General features: G+C 36.6%; 1 protein-coding gene across 2 annotated transcripts in view; it reads right to left on the bottom strand.

The window, feature by feature from the left end:
• The window catches only part of Vps50 (VPS50 EARP/GARPII complex subunit), a 110,111-nt gene that overhangs the window by 21,514 nt on the left and 68,652 nt on the right, over window positions 1-19,945 (bottom strand). For both annotated transcript variants that reach the window (XM_005388036.2, XM_013516067.1), the window contains 3 exons: window positions 17,799-17,905; window positions 8,833-8,954; window positions 4,176-4,256 (listed from right to left, as the gene is read on the bottom strand). In XM_005388036.2, coding sequence (XP_005388093.1) covers window positions 4,176-4,256; window positions 8,833-8,954; window positions 17,799-17,905 — 310 coding nt within the window. The remainder of the gene's footprint in view (window positions 1-4,175; window positions 4,257-8,832; window positions 8,955-17,798; window positions 17,906-19,945) is intronic.

Raw genomic sequence — 19,945 nt, 5'->3', positions numbered from 1 at the left:
AAGAAGTTTATAGTGGTAAATTCTCCTAGAAAACCCAAAGCTCATATGAGAAATGAAACTATAAAGATCAGAGCAGAAATTAATGCAACTGAGACTAAGAAAACAATACAAAGAACCAATGAACCAAAGAGTTAGTTCTCTGAAAACTGAAATATAATTGCTAAACTTCTAGCCAACCTTATCAAAAAGAGAAAAGACTCAAATTCAAACAACTAGGAATGAAAAGGGTGAAAACACAAGGAATTCTGTGGAAATCCAGATCACCAATACTTACCTCAATAACCTATACTCTAATAACAGCAAAACATACAAGAAATGGACAGATTCCTGGACACATATGAATTACCAAAACTGACTCAAGAAAATATAAAAATTCTGAGTAACCCAGTATTAGTCAAGGAAATTGAAAATGTAATTAAAAACCTAAACAAAAAAAAACCCCAGGCCCTGATAGATTCACTGTTGAATTCTACAAAAAATTTAGAGAATACCTAACGCCACTAATGCAGAAACTCTTTAATGAAAATGAAAGGGAAGCAATACTTCCAAAATCATTCCTGGAAGCAAGTATTACTCTGATACCTACACCAGAGAAGGACCCAACCAGAAAAAACAAAAACAAAAACTACCGGCATCTCTCTAATGAATATAGATACAAAAATCCTTAAGAAGGTACTGGCTATCCTAGTTACTTTTCTCTTCTTGCTCAGAGAAAATACCTGACACCCAAAATTAAGAAAAAGAAAGGTTTATTTAGCTCACAGTTTGTGGAGGTTTCAGCCCAAACTTTGCTGACTCCAAGGCAGGGTAGCACATGACACAGGGCAACAGTTTATGGCAGTAGAAAACAGCAAAAGCAACAAGAACAAAATGGGAGGAGCAGCAAGAGCAAGCCTTTTTCCCTCTCTTATATGCAGGCTACCCACCCCTGTATGGGTGTAGCACTCACACCCATAATCCCAGCATTGGACATGGATCAATCATAAACTCTAGAAGCCCATCCCATGACTACATGACGCTCTGGGGGAACATCTAGAACAAACTATACACTGGAAAACAGAATGCAGCAAATCATCAAGAGTGTATATCATGACCAAATTGTGTTCATACCAGGGATACAGGGATGATTCAAAATGCATAAATCAATAAATGTAATACAGCATATTAACACAAAAACAAAAATTTTGCCAAGCCTTAACATATATCATCTGGAGTCGAAAGACAAAACTCATCTCAACAGATGCAGATAAAAACCCTACAGAAAACTGGAATAGATGGTCATTATCTAAATTGGATAAAAGCTATCTATGACAAACCAACAGCCAACATCATACTAAACAGACAAAAATTGAGAGCTTTCATTCTAAAATCAGAAACAAGACAAGAATATCCACTATTACCACTCCTGTTCATTATAGTTCTGGAAAGATTAGCCAGAGCAATTAGACAAGAAAAAGAAATAAAAGGAATAAGGATAGGAAAGGAAGAAGTTAAATTATCATTATTTGCAGATGACATGATACTCTATATAGAACACCCCAAAATCTCCACCAAAAGACTTACAGATTTAACAACCGAACTCAATAATGTAGCTGGATACAAAATCAATAACATTCCTGTACACAAACAACAAATTCATTGAGAGAAATTAGGAAAGCCACACACTTCAGAATAGCACCCAAAAGAATGAAATACCTAGAAATCAATCAAACAAACAAAGTAAAAGATCTATATACTGAGAATTACAGTACTGTCACATCAAAGGCGATCAAAGAGGATATGAGAAAAGGGAAAGATATTCCTTTCTCATGGAAAGGAAGAACAAACATAGTAGAAATGGTCATATGCCCAAAATCGTTATACAGATTCAATGTAATCTCAATCAAAATATCATTCTCTAGATACCAATCTAGAGAAAACATTCCTAAAATTCATTTGGAGGCAGAAGAGTCCTAGAATTGCAAAACCAATTCTTGGCAACAAAGGTAAGGCAGGGAGCATTACAATTACTGACTTATACTACAAAGCTACTGTGATAAAAACAACATGGTACTGGAAAAAAAGCAGACCTGAGAATCAATGGAACAGATTAGAAGATATAGAGACAACTCCAAACACATTCAGCAACCTTATTTTTGACAAAGGAGCCAAACATGTTCACTGGAAGAAAGCTTCTTTAATAAATAGTACTGGGAAAAATGGTTTTCCACATGCCAAAGACTAAAACTAGATTCATGTCTATCATCATGTACTAAACTAAAATTGAAATGGATCAAAGACCTAAAATATGAAAACTGAAACACTAAATTTGCTGGATGAGAGAATAGGCAGGACTCTTGAAGACATAGGTGTAGGCAAATATTTCATGAACAAAACCCCAATCACACAGAAATAATACAAAAAAATCAGTGACTTGGATTTTTTTTTTTTTTGGGGGGGGTGTTTTGAGACAGGATCTCGCTATGCAGTTCAGGCTGGCCTCAAACTCACAACAATCCTCCTGCCTCAGCCTCCCCAGTGCTGGGATTATAGGCGAGCATCACCACGCCCGGCTAGTGACTTGGATCTTATCCTATTAAAAAGCTTTTGCACAAGAAACGAAATCACCAACAGGGTGAAAAGACAACCCACAGAGTGAGAAAAAACTTTAGCTAGTTGTCCTTCAGACGAAGGACTTATCTAGAACATATAAAGAACTGAAAAAAAATAGACCCTCTAAATTTAAAAACCCAACCCAAAAATTGGAATCTGCAATGAATAGATATTTCGCAGATGAAGAAGTAGAAATGGCAAATAAATATATGAAAAATGCTCACCACTGGTTATTAGAGAGGTGCAAATTAAAACAATGCCGAGATTTCATCTCACTCCTGAAAGAACGGCTACCATCAAGAAATCAACCAATAACAAATGCTGGAGAAGGTGTGGGGAAAAAGGAACCCTTCTCCACTGTTGGTGGGAGTGCAGACTGGTGCAACCACTGTGGAAATCAGTATGGGATTCCTCAAAAAACTAAAATTAGAGGTTCCATTGGACCAGCTATTGCCCTTCTGGGTATCTTCCCAGAAGAATTAAAACATCATACCACAGCAATATATGTGCACCCATGTTTATAGCGGCACAGTTTGCAATAGCTAAATCGTGGAAACAAACTAAGTGCCCCTTAACTGAGCAATGAATAAAGTTTTTTTTAATATAATGGAATACTGTTTGGCCATAAAGAAGGATAAACTTGAGACATTTCTATATACATAGATGAAATGAGACCATACTGTTAAGAGGAATAAATCGGGCTTACATGTGTATGTATCACATTGTCTCCCTGGTGTAAGAAACTGAAAGAGTAAAAAAGGACTAAATGTACAATAGATATTGTGAAATGGGAAGAAATTACTCAAAAGGAAAGAACTAGAGTGAGGAAAGGAGGAAAGGAAGGAAGGAAAGTAAAAGGCAAAAAACAATTAAAAATGATAAGACATAAACCAAGCTTTGTACATAGGGAAGGGAAGATGGGTTTAAGGGAAGAGAGGGAATTGGGAAAAATAGAGGAATCAAAATATATCACGTACAGGTACAAATTCCCTAGGATGAATATGATCACATGTACGTCTAAAATGTACCAACAAACTTAATGATGTAAAAAAATAAATAAAAAGGAAAATGACTATTTGTCATAGATTGATGGACTAAATAACAATTCACAAAAAGCAGAAAAATGTCCGAAAAAAACATGTGACCAACTAAGGAAAAGTTTTTTCTTTTTTTCTTATTTTAAATACATGTTAGCTTAAAAACTAAACAGGCTCACTTTAGTGTTGCTGTCTTACCTGTCTTCTAAAACTATGCATTTCATCATGTGACGCAACAGTCAAAAACTGGGACCACCTGACTACACAGCAAACTAAACACAAGTTTTCCCCTTGATTCTCAGTCTTTTATAAAGGGATCTCAGACACTCCCTACAATACAACACTCCTCAGGACATACCAGCGCCCCATCACAAAGATTTGCCAGACTCTAAGCAACCTTTCTTTTACTTCCTACCTGCACTTATTGGCATACTAAGGTGCTCTGGCACTCCATAAAAATACACAGACACACATTTATATCTAGTTGATCACATGACTTTCTATTTTATATAACTCAATGGAATTAATTATACTTAAATTACTTACCAGGTCAATAAGGCTTTCTTGTATTCTGTTTAGAGTTGTTCTTAGTCTACTACTACTAAGGCCAAGGCCTGTTGATTCCAACTGAAAAGAAAAAGAAAAGCATGTTACATTGCTCTAGAAAAAATCTTGCCGTGACACATCTTCAAATTAATTAAAATACTTGAAGAGTTTTCACTTAGCTACTTAGCCTCCAGAGAGCAGTGCCAAACTCTGTTTAAAAATTCTGACCCATTGGCCGGTGACATAGCTCAGTGGCACAGTGCCTGCTTGGCAAGCACAAGGTTCTGAGTTCAACTCCCAGTACCAAAACAAATCCAAAAAAAATTCCAACCCATCCATCAAAGAACTCAAACTTTAGGCCTCCAAGGAACCAAAGAATCGTTTACTTGTGAACATTGATGGATTATATTAACATCTACCAATCTTACAAATTACCAGAAAAGAGTTCACTACAATTTCTTTTTCACAAGCTATTATTTTAGTTATGAAGCTTGAGGTTTTAGACACCCTCTGTGTTTAAGGGCACTGTATGGTGTTCATATAAAAGCAAAATGTAGAGGATTGCTAATTTCTCTTTCAACACTGAGACAACCTAAACACATGCTGAAAAATCAATCCCATTTTCTCTCAGATTTAACAAACATTTCACAGTATAGAATTCTATTTACTACAACAAAGTCAAAACATTTAGAAATCCTTCAGAGAGTGACTTGTCTGAGACATGAAAGCCAGTGGGTCGGACCCTGTATGCTGATGCAACTGCTAAAGACAAATTTAATTGAGAAGTAGCCACAGGCAAGCATACAACCATTTGGTACTCATACCATCACTGGGGAAAAAAGGTTAAAATGTTCTCCATGGGCCAAAACTTAAAATTATTTATTAATAGCAAAATATAGTGTTTCATTAACACATTCATAGAAACTACATGTGATGGAGACTATACAGACTTACAGGAATGCACACACACTTATTATTACTCTTCTCCCATCTGATACAAGAATGAGAAAATATTTACATGTGTCAGGAAGCCTCAGGCTAAAACAGTTGTGTGAAAAAAAATAAAAAAAAAAAATAAATAAAAAATAAAACAGTTGTATGATAATAGTGCAGTAAAACAGGAACTAATTTTATAACACATTTTATTTTCTCTAGGTTTTCTACACTTTAATTCTTTGCCCCTCTTTCCCACTAGGGTGTTATTTATAGGTAAACTACATTCCTCCATTTGAAACATAGGTTGATTAATTTTGCTAACTGTATATAATCTTCCCGTCAGCATCACAACCAACACATAATTCTCTCCCTCCTGAAAAAGTCCTCAGGGCCTTTGCACTCATCTCCTTCTCCCGCCCTAACCATGATCTGCTGTTACTAGTTTTTGCCTTTCTTAAAACTGCATATCGGGGCTGGGGATTTAGCGCCTGCCTGGCAAGGTGCAAGGTCCTGAGTTCGATTCCCCGGTACTGGAAAAAAACAAAAAAACAAAACAAAAAAATTGCATATAAATGGGATCACATGGTATATTATCTCTTATGTTTTGACTTTTTTACTTAGCATGCTTTTGAGACTCATCTGTGTTTTGTCTGTTAGTATTTCTGGTCTTTTATTGCTTAACACTGTCAGATAGTGTAGATGTAGCACAATCCGTTTACTTATTCAAAAGTTGCTAAATATTTGTGCTCCAGTTCGGGCTATTTGCATAAGCCACTCTGAGCACTCAGGTGTTAAATATGTTTGCCAATACCTTACTTTCAGTTCTCATGGGTAAATAGCTAGGAGTGGTTTATAGAATAAATGTATTCTCTAGCTGTATAAGGTACCATCATACTATATGTGTATTCTAGTTGCTAAAACTCACAGACTGAACGTCTATGTGCCCTCAAAATCCAGGGTGAAGCCCTAACGCACAATGTGATATTATCTGGAGATGAGGCCTATAACGGCAGGGTGGGGGCGGGGGAGGTCATCAGGGTGGAGACCTGGTACAACTGTTTATAAGGAGAGATAACACAGAGTGTACTGTCTCTCACCAAGTGTGCAGAGCAAAAGCCACATAAGGACACACTGAGAAAGGAGCCATCTGTAAGTTGGGAAGAGTTCTTTCTCCTCAGGAAATGAATTGGCCAGTAAGAGGATGTTGGACTCTCTGAGCCTTAAGAACTGTGAGCAATACGTTTTTGTCTTTGAACCTTCCCATTCTATGACTATGTTCTGGCAGCCAGAGCAGACTAAAACACTCCACAACTTTAACAACTTGTGCTGCTGTCAGGACTTTAATGGAAGCCTTTCTAGTGGATGTGTAATGGCAACACACCGTGCTTCATAATGTGCGCTTTCCAAAGACCACTCACGCAGAACACGTTTTCATGTGCTCGTTAGCCATCTATGTAGCTTCTATTGTGATGTATCTGATCAAATTTTTGCCCATTTTTAAACTGAGCTGTTTCTTACTGTGTCAGGAAAGTTACTTATACATCATACAAACATGTCCTTCCTCAATATGGTTCTCAAAACTTTCTCCAAATTTGACTTGCCTTTTTGTATTTCTGCCTTTCAAAAAGCAACAGCTGTTAGCGTTGACAACTCTCTTCTATTAAAATTTACTTTATGGCTCACAATTTATATATATTTTAAATAAGCATATGGCAAGATAAATAGTTTTCAAAAACTGCCAAGATATGTTTATTATGACAGATTGTACTCTAAATCATTAAAACATATAAATAAACTTAAATCTAAAAAACTTAAAGGTTGAAATAATATGCAATATACTGTCTGATAAGTTAGAAATCAGTAACAACAAGGTAACTAGAAAAACCCTAAATACTTGGAAATTAGACAACACACTTCTAGATAACTGAGTCAAAGAAGAAATGACAAGAAAAACTAGAAAACACTTTGAGCTGAATTATAATTAAAACAAACATAATCAAAGTTGTAGGATACAGCTAAACCAATACTCAAAAGGAGTAAGCTTAAAATGCCAATACCAGAGAACTTCTTAAGTGACTGATCAAAACTTCTACTTTAAAAGTATAAAAAAAGAAGTGTGAACTAAACCCAGAAAGAACAGAGGAAAGAAATAGTAAAGACAAGTGCAGAAATCAAAGAAATTAAAAACAAAAAGCAGTAAAAAAAATCCATGAAACCAAAAGTTGATTCTTATAAAAATATGAAATTGATAAAACGTTAATTACACTGATAGGAAAAATTAGCAAGTCAGACAAACTGTCTACAGCAAAAGTGAGAGGGCGTAACTACAGATACTTTGGACTTCTGAACTGTAAGAAAATATCAGACACAATTTTATATCAATACATTTGCCAAACTAGATGAAATGGGCAAATTCCTCGGCAGACTCAAACTACAAAACCCTCCCTAAGAAGAAATAAAAACTTAAACAGTTGTTTATCAATTAATTAAATTCATAAATAACTTCAAAAAGTACTAATTCTGCACTGACATTAAAGAACAGAGGAAAAAAGAACATGTGACAGTTTGTTTTGTAAAGCCAACATAAACCTGATTCCTAAAGATACCACAAGAAAAGAGATCAATATCCCTCATGTTAATAAATTTTGAGGTATCTCTAAGAAGGTGTTAGCAGATGGATTCGTGACCAAGTACTATGTATTTTGAGCTACAAAACTGCATTAGTAGACTAAATTCTATTTTAAAATTAGTTTAATTCAACAAATAATATTCTTAATAGAAAAAAATCTATGCTTATTTAAATACATGAAAAAATTTTGACAAGATACATTTGATAATATCCTTTTATGATTTAAAAACTGAAAATTACTAGAAGAGAATTTTGCCAATTAGATAATAGGCCTCTAGAAGATAGCTAATACAATATTCAGTGATGAAACTCTTAGTGTTTTTTAACACTAAGGATGTGAATAGTCACATGATAGATGTAGTTAATAGAATCAAAACACATGTTTTCAAAAAGGAAATACAGTATTAGGAAAATTAACATTATGATATATTCATAAAAGTATAAAAAAGTATAAAAAAGCAGCATGCTCTTACACAGAAAATGACAAACATCTAGGGAAGCCACATAATAATTTCCAAACATGAGATCAGTTACCTAACTAACATTACAGTACTCTCCAGTAGGAGTACAATACTATAAACTCAGAAAGACTTTTATAAACGCAAAAAGGAGGCACAGGTAGTATTAATTCTATGGCAGGCAAATGGTTCCGTTAAAAAATCTTCAATTATTTTAAGAAATATTTCTCATTTTCTTCTGAATATGTTAGTGGTCACTCACGTTGACAGGTAATCCTTAAAAAGTCTCATTTACTGTGTAGTAATTATATAAGGCCCAGATTTAAATAAAGTAACCTATATATTTTCCATTACCAAAGTATATCAAGGTTAGGAATAGATATTACACTGAAACTTTCTGACAGAAAGTTAAATAATGTATAATATGCTTGTCACATCAAAGCTTATAATTAACATGAAACAAGTCAGTTAAGTAGACAAAAAGGTTTTATATATATGTATTTTTTTTTATGGACAATTCCCAAAAGAATGCTGTATAACTTATACAAACAGAATGAAGAACTTTACTTCACATTTTTTTAAAAAATCAATTAACTTTAAAAGAAACAGATTTTCCTTCCACAGGCTGACTTACTGAATCATTCCGACCAAAAAAGGTGTATATTGCATACAAGTAATAATCAAATAGCTGAGACATGAAATGGATGACGTCAAAGGCAATTGGCTTGAGAATGTTCATCATCTGCATATATTTCCCTGAAAAGAAAAAAATTGAATATTAGGTGCAACAATATAAAATCTGTCAGCCTGTAATTATAAAAAGATAATAAAAGTACCATATTAAAATGTTTAAAATTCAATACCGCATTCCTCATTCCAAGCCACATTTCAAATGAGTCGGTCACATAGGACTAGCTGCTACTGTACTGGACAGCGCAGATCACTAATAGTTTTAGTACCCGGAAAATTGTACTGGGCAGCAATGATGAATGATACCTACTATGTTTTCTATTATTATACTTTATTGTTTTTGGTTTTTTTTGGTTTTTTTTTGGTTTTTCTCCGGTACCGGGAACCGAACTCACGACCTTGCGCTTGCCAGGCAGGCGCTTTTGCCACTGAGCTAAATCCCCAGCCCCCTATTATACTTTATTGTTTATCAAGTTTTTATGGAACTTCCATTCTCTGCTACAAATGATGCTTTATAAAAAATACAAGGGCCGGAGATATAGCTCAGTGGCACAGCACCTGCCCAGCAAGCGTGAGGTCCTGAGTTCGATTTCTACTACCAAAAAAGAAAAAAATACAAGTTTCTCTTCTCTAGGAAAGTCCATTTAAAATAAATATTTAAGAATAATAAGGTACAACACAATATACTTGAGAAAAACTGCTTTTTTTAGAAGTTTAGACAGACACACAGCAAAAGTTAAGACATCGACAGGAAAAAGCACACCCTTCCCTCAGCCCCAGCCCTGTGCAGTCTCACGTCAGAAGGCAAGAACCCTTCCTTATCACTACACCACTCAGGAGCTCAATGACTGCAAATGCCACGAACACGTGCTCCCCATCCTCCTTTTGGGAGATGTCAATATTGTACTATCCTCCTCTAAACACAGGCTCAGGGAGAGTCACAGGAAAAAAATCTAAAACCAAGTATTTGCATGTAAAGACACATGGATCCAAAGGGCACGTGAGAGACGGCCTGAATCAAGTAACAACCGCAAGTCCCTAATTTTGTTTCTTTCCTATGGGAAACAATCGGAGAAAAGGTGTATCTGTTAAACATGCTCTATACCTTCTGCAGAAATACAATGTTAAAATAGGCCAATGTTAACTCCCAAATAATTCACCTACTGGATCTACTGTAACTAAAATTTTAAATTGGTACTACCGAAGATAGCATGAGTCAAAAGAAAACACATTAACTGCAGTAGAAGAAACGAAAACTTTGCTCTGATGGAAATGTCTACTATGAAAACCATCGCATTATCTGAGAACGCAGTACATCTATCTCAACGTATGTGATGGACAATTCTACGTCAGATTATTTGAAAGAGAAACTCAAACACAAGCACATAGCAAAATAAAGGTTTTAAAACCAACCCAGGCTCTATTCTTATTCCTATCTACCAGTTTTTGTTTCAGTTTTTGCAACTATTTCACACATTTGGACATATTTGAAGGATAGATTCCTACAACATTCTGAGTCAATCTGTTGACAGTTCCTCTGCTTCAAACATATAGTTACTTAAGCTATAACTAGTTAACACATCAAGTGACACTGTGAAGGAAGATGATTAAACAGAATGCAAATAACAAATAACTCATAATGTGTAAAATACACAGCTCCTTTTCATTCCTTGTAAAACTCATCATTGCCCATATACTTAGTCTCTAGAAGAGATACAAAAATGACCTACTCTGCCTGGCAAGCGCAAGGTCGTGAGTTCGGTTCCCGGTACCGGAGAAAAACCAAAAAAAAAGTTTAAAAAAAAAAAAAAATAACCTACTAATAAAGGCTCTTTTAAATGAATATTCAGAAGAAAAACTCACTGTTCCTCACCACTCTGATGAAAGTAAACCTAATGATATTCATTCATTCATTCATTCATTCATTCATTCAACACGTTTCCAGGCCAAGAGGACAGGCAGCAAAAGAGCAGGTCTTTGGAGGGCTGAGGGTACTTCTACATTTCCACAAATCTTACAAAACTAAAAAAGAATTTTTATAATGAATTCAAAGAGAAGGAGAGGAGAAGGCAAGGGCAGGTAGGTCTGATCAGAAGAAAATGAAAAAATCTCAAAACATCTCTAGACCAGGGGTTGGTGAACCTTTCCTATCAAGGACCAAGGAGTACACAGTTCTGGCACTGCACATCACCCAGGCTGTCACAACTCTGCAGCTCTACTGGGCTCTGTCCTCACTGCCCAGCTCTGCCCTGTCGCACAAGGCAGCCAGAGACAAAGCGCAAACAAAGGAGCAGGACTGTATCCTGTGAGATCAGGCAAGTTCAGGGCGGTGTGGCTGTAGACGCACGACTGTATTCTAATAAAACTTTATGTACAAAAACAGGCAGCCAGCCTGACTTGGCCTACATGACACAGTTTGCCAACCCGCATTTTAGATTACAGAGACTAGATGGGAACCGGGTGATGGAAAATATAAAGAAGCAAATGGACTGGAAGAGGATCACAGAGAATGTGGACGCTATGTGGACGGCCAGTGACTGCTCAGAATCCAGCTGGTGAACAAGCATGAGAAGCACGGCTGCAAAGGGCTGGAGCTGAGGGCCCACAAATGTGGCAGTGGCACCAGTCTATGTATCCCCATCCTTCTCTCTCACAGCTGAAGTGCAGGCCACCAAAATTTACCAGCAGACCTCACCATAAAAAATAAAAAAATAGGGGCTAGGGATTTAGCTCAGCTGCACAGCACCTGCCTGGCAAGTGCAGGTCGTGAGTTGATTCCCGGTACCGGAAAAAAAAAAAAAAAGGAAGAAAAAAAAAAAAAACCCAAGGTGCCTCTCTTAAAAAAGCAACAAACCAAACCAAAATTAAAATAATAAGAAATTAGGAAAGCTAAGGTATCTAGCTTTCTTGGATATTGGCACAAGAGATTCCAGTCTGCCTTATTCTGGGACTTCGCGTTCTGTGCCCATAAAATAACCCTGCCCTATCCTACACAGTGTTCCGAGTCCGAATTCCAAGAGAAGAGAAAGCACCAGCTCAGACACAGCTCTACGTGCTCAGAAGAGACCCGCAAGCAGCTGTCCAGTCCTTTACGTTAAATGTGAGCAGACAGTAAAGAATCACTGGGTGCATGAGGAAAAGTCCGTGTGTGAGAAGGAAAGCAGGAGCTGCAACAGCGGAAAGAGGAGCTCAAGCTAAAGAAGAAGAAAAAGAATAATTATATGAAACAGGAGTGTGTGTCACAGGTGAATTTGTAACAACAATATGAAAAGGGCCCTCAAAGATTAAAGTTATAATTTTAAAATAAAAATTAAAGAAATGGCTTGAAAACAGTAAGTATGATTACTTGCATTCATAAACACAAAGGAAGCTACCATCTGAATTACCTGTTATACAATCAAGAATTTTAGGAAAACACAGAATGGAACAAATGGCTTTTCAAATCTGACCCCTGGACCAACTGTACGAACAGGACCTGAAGCTTGTTAAGAACACACGTTCTTGGGTTACACCCCGGCCAACTGAGTCAGATGCTCTGGGCTGGGGCCCAGCAGGGGGTGAATAAACACTACACATCTTGGTCATTTTTACTTCCCCTCCCCGGGCCCCCTTGTGCTGAGCTGCGTTTAGATGCTTGTGTGTACTATGGGGGTGGAAGGGGGCCAGAGCTTCAATCTGATATTCTATGAACCCAAAGGGTTAAAAGCCACTGCCAAACTAAACTCATCTACTAACCCCGGTTTGGCTCCATTTTACACCAATGATTTAAATTTTGTGTTCTATAATTCTTTCTCCTGACCTCCATCTCCAATTACAACTTAAACGTCTTCTTAGGTACTTCTACACATCCAAAATCTGATCATCATCAGCTTATCAGACTTGGTCTTCCTCACTCATTTGCCCTTTTTCAGCTGTGGCATTTCAACTGCATCATCACATAAACCTAAAAATTAAAAGTGATTCCTCACAGCTAATTCAATAACCCCGTCCTGTATTTCTGAAAGTTCTCAAACTTGGCATTTCCCTATTACAATAGCCACAGCTTTAGGCAGGCTCAATTCCTCAGCATCTGCTGGCTAGGCGACTTCGGCACACTGCCTTCCAGTCTTTGACTTTCCCCGGTCTCCCCATAGCCCTAGGTGATCCATTATTCACACCATAACTAGAGTAAGCTGTTTGAGACTCTTCTCTGTTGGAAACTAAACCTTTACGAGCTCATGTTTAAATTCCACAACACCTTCAGAATGTAGTTCTTGCCCGCCTTCCTTGCCATACCTCTCCGGTCCCTATCTCCCCACCCCCACATTTTACACATGACAGCAAACTAAGCTGATGTGTCCTCTAAATACCCTGTCTTACATACTCCATTCTACCTAGAACACCTTTACCAACTTCTTCATCTGTGTAAACCTATTCCCCTTTCAAAGCCAACTACAGTGCAAGGCCCCAACAGTGAATCAGTCCGTTTAGTACTACCCCCAAAAAATTAATCACTCTTTCTTGTTTATTTATGTTTATGACACCACACTGTAAATTTTTGTCCTGGTACATATTTCCTATGCCAGGCTCCATAAGTATAAAGACTAGAACAAAGGGGGCACTCAAAAAAAGAAAAACAATTTCCTTATTACAGATCAATGAGCAATGAATATGAGCAAATAGGTAAGTAGTTCAAAAGTAAGTAGCAAAGTATTTTAGGCATATGAAAGATACTGAAACTCAATCTTTATTAAATACCTATTTGAATGAGATGCCATTATAATCTATTGGATTGTCAAGCATCCAAAGCTATACAATACAAGGTGTAGCTGAGAGTTGGAAAAGTACTCTCTAACACTGACAAATAGGCAAACTAACAGAACTGTTTTAGTAAGCTCTTTAGTAATCTCTGACAAATTAGGAGTGTCCATCAAAACTGAAAATGTATGTACTCTTTAATCCAGTTGTAGGAAGCATTTATGCAAAGGAATTACTACCCACAGTTGTGATTTCTTCAATGATATTTGCAATGGCATTGTTTGTAGTATCAATCTGAAACAACCTAAATACTCAAAACTAGAGGACTTGTGAAATAAACTGCAGTACACCCATAGAAGAACATGAAAAAATGAGGTCTGTACATATTATGATATACAGTATCTTAAGATACTTGTATAATCAAGATATTTGAAGTAAAAAAAAAAAAAAAAAAAACCAGGTGAATAGCATACACAGTGTTACTCAACTTCTGAAATGACAATAACAAACCAAGAGAGAAAAAATACACTTGTAAAAGTATACACATCTCAAAAGAAAACAAGATCAACTGAGAAGCTTTCTGTAAGCAAGGAGATTTGGAAGTCAGGGGCTCTGCTTATACTTTAAGGTATTTAAACTTTTAACCATTTCCATATATTATCCTACAATTTAAAATACTCAGTGACAAAATAATGTTAGTGCCCCTTAAAAAACAACGTGTGAGTAGAAGAATGGATCACTTCCCTCCCTGTATTTTCTCCACCATATAAGCTGTATCTCAGCCACATTATGCCTCAATATCTTTCAAATAAATATATTCAAGTTGCATTTTGAGTACTGATGCTGATGAGTGTCTTTTTTTCAGCTACCAAAGCAATGGCTTTGTTGTTGGAAGCTCTGTACCTGTTACAAGCATGGGCCTTGGTAACCTATCCCCTACCTCACAGCCACATCACAAGCATTCAAATGACAGCTGCCTCTGGGGAAAGACCCTGAAGCTACTTCCAGGAGATACTACTTCCATGAGATACAACTCTTAAAGTTTCTCTCCCTCTGTCTGGAAGAATTTATCACGCTAATGAGATTTCTTTTTTTAAACAAGCAAGAGTTCCAATTACCTCTCTACAACAGTTGAAAATCTCCTCAAATCTTCCTAAGGGATTCAGGTATCATGTAGGGTTAGGATGCTTTATTTAAGCTCTCCTAATTATCTGGCCATTAAACACCACTTGAAAAGGACATTCTGAATATGCCTTTAATATCTTAAAATACATTTCTCCAGCCCCTCAATAAGTGGTTCCTTTGTCCTCCCAGGCACCCAGAATTAACCCATCCTAGTCACCCAAGTATACTCCTCCCTTTGTGCGAAAGGCACTGCCTTTGCCAGTTTAGAAGGGCAGAGTGTGCAACAGTGCACCTACAAGGTGGAGACCCCTATGATTGGTTCCCTCCAAACTCTACTTTACAAATATGTACACACCAAAGATGAAGACATCCCAGTGAGACAGAAGGTGACAGGCATGCACTGGCTGGGACAGCATAAGGGACAATGGCAGCACCTTATGCCAGCACTACATGAGAAGACAGGAAAAGGCAAATTATTGTACTCAGTAGTGTTTGCTAACTACAACTCCACTAAAAAGATATGACGGTAGGGAAGGATGAGATTGCAGTGCTCTGACACTCTCCACGGAGCGAGGTTTTATTCAGGACTGTGCCCTGCTTTACAGGCTGAATATACCAAAAGGCCATTAGAATGTGGTTTTTCTCACTTTCTAGGAATCCTGTTTTAAAATATTTATTACTACTACTACTACTACTACTATTACTATTGCTGTGTTGGGGACTGAAAAGAGGGCCCTTGCCAGGAACAGTAGTACACACAGTAATCTCAAGACTCTGGAAGGCTGAGACAGGAGGATTTCAAGTACTCACATAGCTTAAGTAATTCAGTGACTTAGTGAGACCCTGGCTCAAAAACGAACAAAAAACAAAACCCATAATGCGTACTGTCAATCAGTACTCCTTATATAAGAATCTGTTGTTATTATCTTTTGAATTAAGCAGCAGAAACACATTTCAACCATTAGTGTGAGAGCAAGAGTCCTCTTGGACATAAGAACAGCAGAATATTGTGGTCCTTCATTTTCTTATGCCAATCAAAAAGTTCAGATTGGATGCTTGTACTTAACTGAATAAAATGATATTCTCCTTCAATTTATTTTAATTGTATTTTATTTCATTTGATCATAATGAATATATGGCTTTTTAGAGTAAAGACCACCATGACTGCCTCTAGTCCCTTCTGACCCAGACAAATTAAAAAATGTAACATGTGGCTGTGTACATGTGGCTGACTGTATTATTTGCCCAATTGTCTGCTCTGACATTGGCTCTTGGAGCAGCACGCATCCCAGCCACTTCCCTTGCCCTGAGCTGCTTCCGGGGCAGAAGCACACTTCCCTGGCTGAAAGCCGGAGCTGTCAAGGCTGCCTCCTTTTTCACTATAATCAGCAAAAGGGGACAAACCACACCTTAAGTAGTAACTTCAGACAGCATAAACCACTAATTTAGGTGAGGGATGACAAAGATTCTGAATGGTTGTGAATTTTTAGCAGAGAGGACCAGGTAAGAGAGGCGATAAGAGAAGTTTACACACTGAGTCAGAGACTGGATCGGAGACAGGAAGGACAGGGTAAGTACTACTGCCTATCTGAAAAGGGACTACAGAGGAAGGACAGCAGAAAAAGTTTTTTGTTTTTTTTTTAAAGTACAAGTTTACTCTCTTTTTCTTTTAAAAGCAGAACTGAGTCCAGCAGATAGAATTAGCAAACAGAGTCAGATTTTGATTCACCACAGGGAAGATTTCTGCCATTGAGATCAGCCTGGCAGAATGAACAGTATTACCAACTAATATGTTCTGAGAGACCATGTGTCATGATACAAAAGCTTGACAGCCACCACACATCACTGACATCACTGAAAAAGATCTTATTTGTGAGAACTTAGATAAGTTCTCTCACCACCCTTCCAATTCTGATTCTCCAAATTCTAGTCATTCATGACACTGTTCAGGTAGCTCTCTTGGATAAAAGAAAAGCTAATTTCCCTGAAAATAATTAGCCACAGAATGGCTTTTTATAATCTGTCATTTTTGCATGTCATAATAATGTGTACCTTTGGTTTTTTTTTTTTTCTTTTTTTTGGCTTTTCTCCGGTACCGGGAACCGAACTCACGACCTTGCGCTTGCCAGGCAGGCGCTTTGCCGCTGAGCTAAATCCCCAGCCCCTACCTTTGGTTTTTAACACATTCTTTTCTGTATTTTCTCTACAGAAAATAAGACTAAGGCATTTTGTACATTTTATCTTACTCATTAATGAAATTCAGAAATTACCTTAATGAATTGAGACCACTTCATTAGAGGTAAGATTAATCAAGCAAAGCAATAGGTAAATAATATCTTCACAACTACAAATAGATTTTTACAGAAAAATCATTAAAATTCTTCCTTGACATAGATTACAATTAATGTGAGAAGACAACTGTAAATTATTTGTCAAATCTGCAGACCTATTTGTGAAACATAAAAGCTGATGAAATGCTGACATTAAAATGTCTACGTCATCTTCAAAAAACTCTATATTTAAAATGGCCTTTCTTCATGTTCTTTACCTCCTGTACAATCTTCAGTGAAGGTTTTATTGGCAATAGGAACACTTCCTATGAACTGAACATCTAATTTGTAAAACCTTTCTTTCTAAAAATACCAAAGAATCACTATTTACCCCCTTTATCTGACAGAGGTTGTAAAGAGCTATACAACAATGACATAGAAAAATACAATACAAATGTGAAAATGGTACAATTAACATCATACAAATACTCTAACTCAACTACAGAATTTTGATTATATTTCAATTGATTGGAAAATTTTAGAAAAAACAAAACATGTACAAGTTAATAAGTATTTAATTGAAATAGTAAAACTGGCAGCAATATTTACTCCTATTAGTTGGAAGACGCACTGACATGATATTCTTAAATCCCTCACTTGTGTGCGTGGGGGGGTAATAAAGTTACCACTCAATGAAAGCATCAAGTAAAAATCATTTGGTAACAAAAGCAGAGTAATTAAATTGTTACAGCTTCTTCTTAGAAAAAGGAATACTTACCAACAAGTCTTATTACATTCAATGTTGTATTTGTTAAGATAGGTGCATTCACTTTATTTAGACTATAATCTGATTTCTTCCTGCTTTTTAGGGTTTCTCGAGAAACACTTAATAATAGAGAAACAAAACAGAAATGCAATTAGGGTTGTCAAGTAATACAACAATAGTTATTCAGCTTAGCATTTAACTTTCCTTGACTGATTATTTACTAGAAATCTTACTATGTGTAACGGGAACTCATAGTCGGGAGAGGAACAGAAATACGTAAGCAAAGAAAGGAAGTACTATAAATGCGGCTCTTTGATTCTAAGACATTATCAACCATTAAAAAAGCTGTATCATCTTAAAAGGAAAAGGACTTTAGGGAAATTATACATCTAGAGGCAAAGGCACCAAGATTCTTCATTTCAGAAACTTATGAAAAACTTCACTTGTTAGAATGTGAATGAAATAGAAGGTATCTGGTTGAGTCCAAGATTGAGAAGCAGCACTAGAATCAAAGGAAAAGTAGAAATTGCATGGTAAGTGCAGGAAAAAAGGGACAGCCTGTTACCGGATCAGAGGAGAGCAAACAGTACTCTGAGAGGGCTACCAGGAGCTCGCTATCTGGGTATACAGAACAGGGGGCGGAGGAAGAAGTAACAGGAAAAGAAGTAAGCAAAGCCCACTGAAAGCAATCAAACCTTACTCAGGAGTATGAACTATATATATCCTGAATGTAGTAGTAAGCCAATCAAAACTTTAACCAGGAAAAATTGTATGAACTTGTAAGAAAAAATGTTCAATTTATGTCTAAGGGGACAAGACTGGAGACAAGAAGTGACCCTAAGAAGGATGATTTGATTATCTGGCACAGAAAACAGGATGGTCACTATATCCGAATCAAAAAAAACAAATACACTAATGACATTTAGAAGTTGGGGTTGAACATAACTACTAACTGATTGGCTTCAGTTAGTAATTCATATTATTTAAACTTCTTAGGGGTACCTTACAGCATCAGGAAGGCTGCAGTAAGCCTACCAAATAGACATACATACACTAGTAAATGCTGTACTATTTATTTCAATTCACATAGAACTTTTCTTTTGGCCAAATATACCCCAAACATATCTAATGAAGACATAGAACAAAACAGTTCTATCCATTTCAAAGTGCATCGTACTAGTAGATATTTAAATATGCACAATTTAAACATGTAAAAACCAATTCAAAACAATTTTCCCAATTAATTTGTCCCTAACTATACAATGGCTCACTTACACAGACAGAAAAATTTTAGTCAGGGTTTCAAGTTAATCAAGTATTCACTAAAGGTCCTGGGGTTTCAGAGTAGGGAAGGGTATACTTAAATTAACCACTTTTAAAAAGTGTATTTATGTTCGCTGAATGTCTGGTATTAATTCACTTCAAACTCAGGCCCATTTAAATGGGAGGAGGTTACAATAATTCTAACTATCATATTTTTGAAGAGGCCAATTTAACATTAAACAAAATTCAACCACTAAGAGGCAACCTTAACAGAAGGTTCAAATAGAGGATCCAAAAGATGCTGGGAAAGTGAGTGGAGATTTACTGTGTTTCCTAGATTGAGGCAAACTTCCATGTACAAAGTGAAGAGCTACTTTCTCCTTGAGGTTTTCTGATCTGTATGAAGCATGAACTGCTCCCAAAGTGCACTGCTTTCATAAACCTAAAGACTTTCTCTTCTGCAGAAACTGTTAATCTCTAAATTAAAAGCTTTTTGATTAGACCTAATATTTTCATCGATGGTAATTTTTTAAATATTTGAACATTAACTTGTGACACATTTTTTAAAAAGTAGTTAGAATTGTGCTGCAAAAAATGTCAAATGTGCTGTATAAGTCATAAGAAAGGCTACTTTAAATCTGCTTTCATTTACCATTTAAAATGAATTCATGGGGGTTTTGACCCAATAACAACCACACTCGCAAAAGAACTGACTTGTAAAATGCCAAAAAAAGGTTCTACTAAATAAATCTTTTCATGTAAATATCTTATATTTCTTCAAAATTCATTGTTAAGAAATATAGGGGGGGGGCTGGGGATTTAGCTCAGCGGCAAAGCGCCTGCCTGGAAAGCGCAAGGTCGTGAGTTCGGTTCCCGGTACCAGAGAAAAACCAAAG

The sequence above is a fragment of the Chinchilla lanigera genome, unplaced genomic scaffold (assembly GCF_000276665.1).
Source record: "Chinchilla lanigera isolate Chin_1 unplaced genomic scaffold, ChiLan1.0 scaffold00031, whole genome shotgun sequence".
Lineage (NCBI taxonomy): Eukaryota > Metazoa > Chordata > Mammalia > Rodentia > Chinchillidae > Chinchilla > Chinchilla lanigera.
Note: the sequence above shows the minus strand (reverse complement) of the source record. Positions and strands in the feature narration are given on the sequence as shown.